The sequence below is a fragment of the Mycothermus thermophilus genome, assembly GCF_041956435.1.
Source record: "Mycothermus thermophilus strain CBS 625.91 unplaced genomic scaffold VTJ04scaffold_5, whole genome shotgun sequence".
Classification (NCBI taxonomy): Eukaryota; Fungi; Ascomycota; class Sordariomycetes; order Sordariales; family Chaetomiaceae; genus Mycothermus; species Mycothermus thermophilus.
In genome coordinates, this window is record NW_027191431.1 from 762,620 (window position 1) to 769,694 (window position 7,075).

Below are 7,075 nucleotides of genomic sequence, written 5' to 3' on the forward strand. Positions count from 1 at the left end.
CTCCAAGTACCCGACACCCTGGAAACCACCATGGCGACCACTCAGCCGACTGTTGAGAACAGCGATGGGCTGATCGGCGAGTCGGCCGGCTCAGCGACCGGCGCAGCGACCGTCGCCGCTCCCGTCGCTGCTGAGCCCGCCGCTTTGGCCCCAAGCTCGTCGGCGAACTCGTCGCTGCTGACTGCTTGGGTCAGTTTCCACTCATTGACCGACTCAGATCAGCCCACGACTCCTGCTCAGTCCGGTTCCGAGGAAACGGCAAGTTCCGACGAATCGACAGATCCGACGACCCTGTGGGCTCAGTACATCGCCGCCAACACCCCTCCACAGCCGGCATACTTCCCCCAGTTCGCTTCGCTGCCCACGGAACTTCGAGCTCGCATCTGGGAACTTTGCCTGCCTCGGCGTCTGCTCCGCATGAGCCTGTTTGTGGAGTGCCACACACACTTTTATCGGAAACTTATCAGGATCTACACGGATGGCGCGCTCAGGAAAAAATTGCACGACGTGATGGGTCGGACATGCCACATCGAAACAGTGTGCCGCGAGGCGCGCGCTGCTGCTCGCTCATGCTGCATCTACGTCAGCCAGCTTGACCTCCGGTGGCTTAGGGACCACCCCATTCTCTATTTTGATCATCGGACCGACACCATCCTCATCGACTGTGACGTCTTCATCAAGGACTGTGAGGTCTGGGAGGAGATTCGAGACGCCCTGGACCTCGGGAGAATCAAACGTCCGGATGGTCTGCGTGCCCAAATCGCCTTGTTCAATGACATCTTGTATGATGTTCGCAGATACCGGGAGTGCGGCATCCTGATCGAACCGTCGCCGGTGCTCATCCGACAACGCCACTGGCCCTTGGTCTTATATTACCGCCGTCTTGAGACCAACGCTCCGTCCGAGCTGCCGGGGATTGATCTCCTTGGGCTGTTTGGAGAACAGAGCAACCAAATTATCTCAATCCAGGATCCCTCAAAGGTGGAATATCTCGAGGCATGTGGGAGGGTCGGCTACAACGTGATAGGGGCCCGATCCTACAACCTCAACAAAAACCTCAGGGGCCAACTGGCCTGGAATGCGATCCAGTTTCGCCAAGACATCAAGCTTGCCGTGATGGCCATCGGTCTCTGCGATACCGACAACAGAGATGATGATGATAAGAGAGCGATGGCCTTCTCCGAGAAAGGGGCGGGGGAACCGATCCCCAAGGACTGGGTCAATGGCACCTCTGGTCCATTTCCCGCCTTCGTGCTGCGGTGGGCTCCCATCCCGCATCCTCGAGGACCAATGCTGTTCCATATATGGTGTTGAGGCGGCCTTTTACCCTATCGCACGTGTCACCCTGCCTGCTTAGCGCTCCGAGGAGATCGATATCCTCGGGGTTGCTTTGATGGGAGGAAATCAGGTAACGGACAAAGGCGGGAAGGTGAAAGGAAGATACTTGGTTCTTTGGAGGTCTGAAGGGATTCATTCGCTTGGCAAGGCTGAGGAAAGGGGACTTCTCAAGACATCTCTGGCGTTGCTTTCAACATGGCGTTGGTCAGATGGTTTTGGTGGTGCGATGATTTCAAGAGGGGTTTGGCACAAATGTTAGAGTAATCTCGCCGAACGGCAACTCTCTACTCAATTATGATGACAGAGGCTCGATGGAATGCATATGAAGCTGGAAATGAAACGACGAGTATACACGAAATGCGTAATATCCAAAACATTATGTGCCCAAAATATTGCAACCGACCCAGAAGAGATGCCTCCCAAATTACTTCCCAAAATCATTTTCACTCCGGCACGACGCTCACCCCCTCGAATTCCTCCTCCTCCATAAACCCAAGCCCGCTATCATACTTCCTCCTCTTCCTTGCCCTCCCCTCCTTCTTTTCCACAACCGCTGCCTGCTCCTCCTCCTCGCCTCCCTGCACCAGCGTGCTCTGCTGGCTATCAAGCCCGCGCTTGTTCCACTCCGGAGCAACAGCGGGCGCTCCCATGGCGGAGCCCTTCAGAAACCCCTCTCCGAACCTCATCACCCCCGCCAACGCGGCGTTCATGCTCCCCACCACCTCCTCCGCCCGCCTCTTCGCCTCGGCAAGCCACTTATTCTCCTCCGTCAGCCGGCGGACCGACTCCTCCGCCTCGCGCAGCGCGTCCTCGACGCGATCCATCTCCTCCTCGTGCGCCTCGAGGGATTTTGCGTGCGTCGCGGCGAGCGTGTCCAGCTCGGTTTGCAGCTGGATCTGCCGGTCACGGGCCTCAGCGAGGTCGCGCTGGAGGGAGGAGAGGGCAGAGGACTTGTCGGCGAGTTGGGTGGTGAGGGCGGAGTTGGTTTGGGTAGCGGTGTTGAGGTCGGTTTCGAGGCGGGTGACGAGGGATTCGAGCTCGGACATGTCGCGGGTGTAGGTGTCGCAGGCGTGCTTGAGGCGGGTGAGGGAGAACTCGAGTTCGGAGATGCGTTCGTCTTTCTCCTGGATGGTGGTTCGGAGGTCGGTGATTTGGGAGTCCTTTTCGCGGATGATGCCTTCCATTTCGGAGATGTGGGCGTCTTTGGTGTGGATGGTTTCTTCCATCTCGGCGATGCGTTCGTCTTTGTTGTGGAGGGTCTCTTCCATCTCTGAGAGGCGGGCATCTTTTTGCCGTGAGGATTCCTCCATCGTCGAGATGCGTTGGTCACGGTCACGGACGGCCTCCTCCACCTGGGCGATCTTTTCGTCCTTCTCCCGGACAACTCCCTCCATTTCCTCGATTCGCTCTTCTTTCTCCTCAACGGCCTCTTCCAGCTCCGCAATTTGGTTGTCCTTCTGTCGGATGATACCTTCCATCTCCTCGACGCTCTCCTCCAGCTCCTCAATCCGGCTGTCCTTCTGGCGGACGACGCCCTCCATCTCCTCGATGTTCTCCTTCAGTTCCTCAATCTGCTCATCCTTCTCGCGGACCACACCCTCCATTTCCTCGATACGCTCGTCTTTCTCCTGGATGGCCTCCTCCATCTCAGCGATCCGGCCATCCTTCTCACGGACAACCCCTCCCATCTCCTCAATACGCTGCTCCTTCTCCTGGACAGTCTCCTCCAGCTCGGCGATCTGCTCATCCCTCTCGCGAATATCCTCCTGCATTTCTGAAATAAGCTCCTCCTTCTCCCGTACGCTGCCCTCCACCTCCTTGATGCGCTGATCCTTGTCATGCAACGCAAACTGCATCTCAGCAATCCGCTCATCCTTATCACGCCCGGCACGCTCGGCGGTCGTCAGCTTGTCCGCCAGATCATCCATGGCGGTGACGCGGGCCGAGAGCTGCTCACGCAGGGAGTGCGCGGTGGCCTGGTACTCGTCGACCGAGTCCTCGAGGTCGCGGTTCTGCGCGTCCAGGGACCGCAGGCGGACGAGGAGGAGGTGCAGAACCTCGGCGCCGGCGCCGGTGAGGGGCAGGGTGAGCTCGCCCGGGGTGAGGTATTCGAGCTCGAGGCGCGCGGAGCGGAGGGAGGAGCGGAGGGAGTCGATGATCTCGATGGGGTCGGAGCCGGGGAAGCCGAGAGAGGTGAGGGAGGTGTTGATGGTGGCGAGGGCGGCGGTCTTGTCGGAGAGGGATTGCAGGATGTGGGTGAGGCGGTCTTCTAAGCTGGATGATGATGAAGTGGAGGAAGGTTCGGGAGAAGATCCTGCTGCCGCGAGTTTTTCGGATAGCCGGGACTCCAAAGCGGCGTATGATTCCAGCTTGGCCGTCACCTTGGCAACTTCGAGCTTGAGGGATTCGAGCTCCTCCTCCAGCAGCTGCTTCTCTGAGTCTGTGACGTCGGTTTGGACCGCCACGCTTAACCGTGAGGGTTGCCGGCGACAAGGGGTAGGGGCAGGCTGCGGTTCGGGACTCGTTGCCGGAGGGGTCGGGAATGATGCCCCCACCACCCTCCGTTTGCTGGGTGTGCTTGAGAACAAGTCGCCCCGTGTTGATTCACCAAAATCCGCGCCATCATCCACCACCAAATCCCCGTACCGATCCGTGTCCGGGGTCTCGGAAGCGTCCACCCATTCCTCATCGTCGACCGGACTGCCCGGCGCCTGGTCGATCCCTGTCCGGTTCTCGAGCTCCTTCTTCAACGCCGCAATCTCCTGCTCGAGAGCCCACAGTCGGCCCGTGTCCATCACCACCGTCTCGTCATGGAGCCGCTCGATCTCGGCGTCCTTCTCGGCCAGCTCCGCCTTCAGACGCTCGATCTCGGCCTTGGTCTCCTTCGCACGCCGCCGCTTCTCCGCCATTATCGCATTCATCTCCTCGCTCAGCCCGTTGCGGCGGATCCTCCGGACGATACGCCCATCGAGCACCTGGCGGAGCGGGAGGAACCGGACCTCTCCGCTGAACGGGCTCTCATGGCTATAGAGGTTCAGCCCCGGGATTCCGCTGCCGCTACTACTGGTCTTTTGGCTGCTAGAGGCGGAGGGTTTGGCTGGGGTAGACCGCCGCCGTTGAGGGGTGGAGAGGGTGGTTCGGCGGATAGCTGGGGTAAGACCGGTAGACTGGCGGCGGCTGGAACTCCCCGGAGTTGGGTTGGTGAACTTGACAGATTTCCTTCTGGACGGTGGTGTCTGGGAAGATGTCTGCTGGTTTGCCGGTTTGCGTGCCGGAGAGATAGTACTGGATTTTTGTGATGTCTTGACGGTTATTTCTGACATTTGGGATGCTGCTTGCGATGGGCCCAAACTCCGTCTGGTGCGCCGCAGCGCAATCGGGAGATCCGAATTGGCCTCCATCTTCTTGCTGCTCAACACAAACTTGTCTCGACAACTCAACAACGAAAGTTCTCTGGTGAAGCAAAACCCATGGCAACCAGCATGAAAAAAATCCCAGGAGCAACAGCAACAGCGAGGTCAGTGCTTTTTGCTGGGATGGGCACAGGCAGCAGCTCCGTTTCCCCACTGTCCTCTGCACGGGGCCACGCCAGGGGGTGTTTGTTTACGCTATTTCCCAATTGGGCCGGTTGGGCGACAAGCGAGCCCAGAGCAGCCCTGGAATGCGGGCCTTGGCAACGTGGTTGACTCGGACACGCCTGTCCAGCGGGTCCGTCCCACATCAAGGACATGCATGTCTTGGCTTCCGCCTGTCATGCGCCCTGACACGACCCCGTCGCGCCGCGTGTCTGGCGCCGAATGCCCATTTAACGCCTGTGATGGGCGGGTGTGCAGTGCCTTGGGCATCTCAGGTGCCTATGGATGACGTAGGGCTAGGGCTTTTGTGTCGGATAGGGCTTTGGGCTACGCCGGTGTTCTGCAGGAGACAGCAGACTCAACAGCGAAAGAGCATCATTTGGCAGCACATCGGGTTAGGTAGCCGTACAGAATTCTACACAGCGCCCCTTGTCTCAAACCTCCAACCCATGAAAAGCTGTCTCCCGATCTATCCATCGAGCCACCAGGCCCTCATTCGATGATTGTCAACACCCGGGTCTCCGGAACCGCGACGGAGAGTGACGTCTGCTCTGGTTGTTGTGGGATGAAGGCGTAATACACCGGCTCCGGAATCCTTGGCAGACGAGACCTCTTCATCATCATCTCGCGCACATGGCGGGCCAGATCGAAGGTGTTTCCCCCCATCTCCCCGGCCTCCGGGTACACCCGAACGTCATCCTGGCCCCCTCGTTCCAGTTCCCGGTTCGCTGGGAACGGCACCTCCACAACGAGGCTGCCGTTGCCTCGAAACGTTCTGGCTCCCGGTGGGATCCTTGCTCCCGGCCGTAGCATAATCCGCCGGTCGATGAGGTACTGGGCCTTGAGATGTGGAATGATGTTGGGCCAGAAGCTCGCCGCAAGGTCGGCGTTGCCACCCCACGATCGCTCATGGCCCCCAGGCTTGGGTTCGCCTGCGTAGCAAATTGGGTTTCCCGTTTTCTCGAATTCCCATGGAACAATCGCGGGTTTGTGTAAGCGCTGCAATTGTTCCCAGGTGAAATGTCCTGGGAGGCCGGGGCCCTCACACATGCAACGACTCCCCTTGACCGTCATGTCTTCATATTCGCAGGCGTCGACCCTGCCTCGGTAGAATCCAAGGAATGGATCATCCCCCTCCTCCGGGATCATGCCTTGAATATGTTTCATGACGCTGTAAACTCTGGAGAGGAGTGGCAGGACGTTCTGGAGAGAATCCTGGTCGTGAGGTTCATTCGGTTCGGCATTGGCGGTGGTCAGGCGTCGCCGGAGCTCTGCGATATCTTGGCCACCCCGCCAAAAGTATTCCATGACGGCCCTCACCGAACTGTATGCGAGCCATTTGCGGGCTTCCCACTTTTGGGACTTGTCGAGGTCTGACAAGGCCACTTCGTCAAGTTGCCGCGCACAAGACACACAACGGTGGCTTCCACGAGGGATCGTCCTTATTAAGACGCTGATCGGCGACCCAACTCCCCCATCTTCTCCACTCCGAAGCCAGATGTTCACATTCAGAACATTTTTTTCCCAAAGGTCACCTCGTCGAACTCCAGGGCGAGGTGCTGAACGGGAAGGAAATCATCGAGATTTCCCTGGGGGTCGAAAGGATGAGGCAAGGCGTCTGTTCGCGGGCGTATCCACCAGCTCGTCAACGGCTCGAACGGACAATCGAGCCATATCATGTCCTGTTGCGGGTTGAAATGGATCCTGAGTCTCCGGGTCGAGGATTCGCCAACCTGGGAACTCCTTGCTCCGGGCCTCAAAAACCGCCGCCGATTTCTCGCGAGTGGAACGTGGATTGTGGCCACGGTTCTCCCTTCGTTCAAGCGCTCAACTGGGATGGCGTCGTCACTGGCGATCCGGAGAACCTCGGGCGCCTCTTGTAGTTCCCATTGCAATTCCATCCACTCGGCGGCCACGGCTGCGGAGGAGCATGCCATCGCAACCTCGGCTCGCGCGTGGTAGGCGTGCGAGTAGCGGGCAAGGTCCAAACGTGGCAGTGCCAACCTCGGGACAGGCCCCCGGTAGTCGGGCTTGATAAAGTGTAATGTTACGGCTTGGACACAAGGAGATGTCGGGATGCTGCAATGTTCCCATATAAGATCCTGGATCTCTTGAGGGAATTTGCTGAAGAGGGGGAAGGTTTTGGTGTTTGATGACACCAT

The 7,075-nt window shown here is 58.7% G+C and overlaps 4 protein-coding genes across 4 annotated transcripts; 1 reads left to right on the forward strand and 3 right to left on the reverse strand.

Moving 5' to 3' along the window:
* Positions 1–30: 30 nt before the first annotated feature.
* On the forward strand, positions 31–1,314 carry VTJ04DRAFT_7308 (uncharacterized protein; the record flags this gene model as incomplete). Its single annotated transcript, XM_069365621.1, has 1 exon — positions 31–1,314. The coding sequence occupies one exon, from the start codon at positions 31–33 to the stop codon at positions 1,312–1,314; it is 1,284 nt and encodes a 427-aa protein (XP_069216637.1).
* Positions 1,315–1,781: 467 nt separating this feature from the next.
* VTJ04DRAFT_7309 (uncharacterized protein) lies at positions 1,782–4,739 on the reverse strand (the record flags this gene model as incomplete). The annotated part of the gene is made up of 1 exon (XM_069365622.1): positions 1,782–4,739. The coding sequence occupies one exon, from the start codon at positions 4,737–4,739 to the stop codon at positions 1,782–1,784; it is 2,958 nt and encodes a 985-aa protein (XP_069216638.1).
* A 666-nt stretch (positions 4,740–5,405) lies between these two features.
* VTJ04DRAFT_7310 (uncharacterized protein) lies at positions 5,406–6,221 on the reverse strand (the record flags this gene model as incomplete). Its single annotated transcript, XM_069365624.1, has 1 exon — positions 5,406–6,221. The coding sequence occupies one exon, from the start codon at positions 6,219–6,221 to the stop codon at positions 5,406–5,408; it is 816 nt and encodes a 271-aa protein (XP_069216639.1).
* A 200-nt stretch (positions 6,222–6,421) lies between these two features.
* VTJ04DRAFT_7311 (uncharacterized protein) lies at positions 6,422–7,075 on the reverse strand (the record flags this gene model as incomplete). The annotated part of the gene is made up of 1 exon (XM_069365625.1): positions 6,422–7,075. The coding sequence occupies one exon, from the start codon at positions 7,073–7,075 to the stop codon at positions 6,422–6,424; it is 654 nt and encodes a 217-aa protein (XP_069216640.1).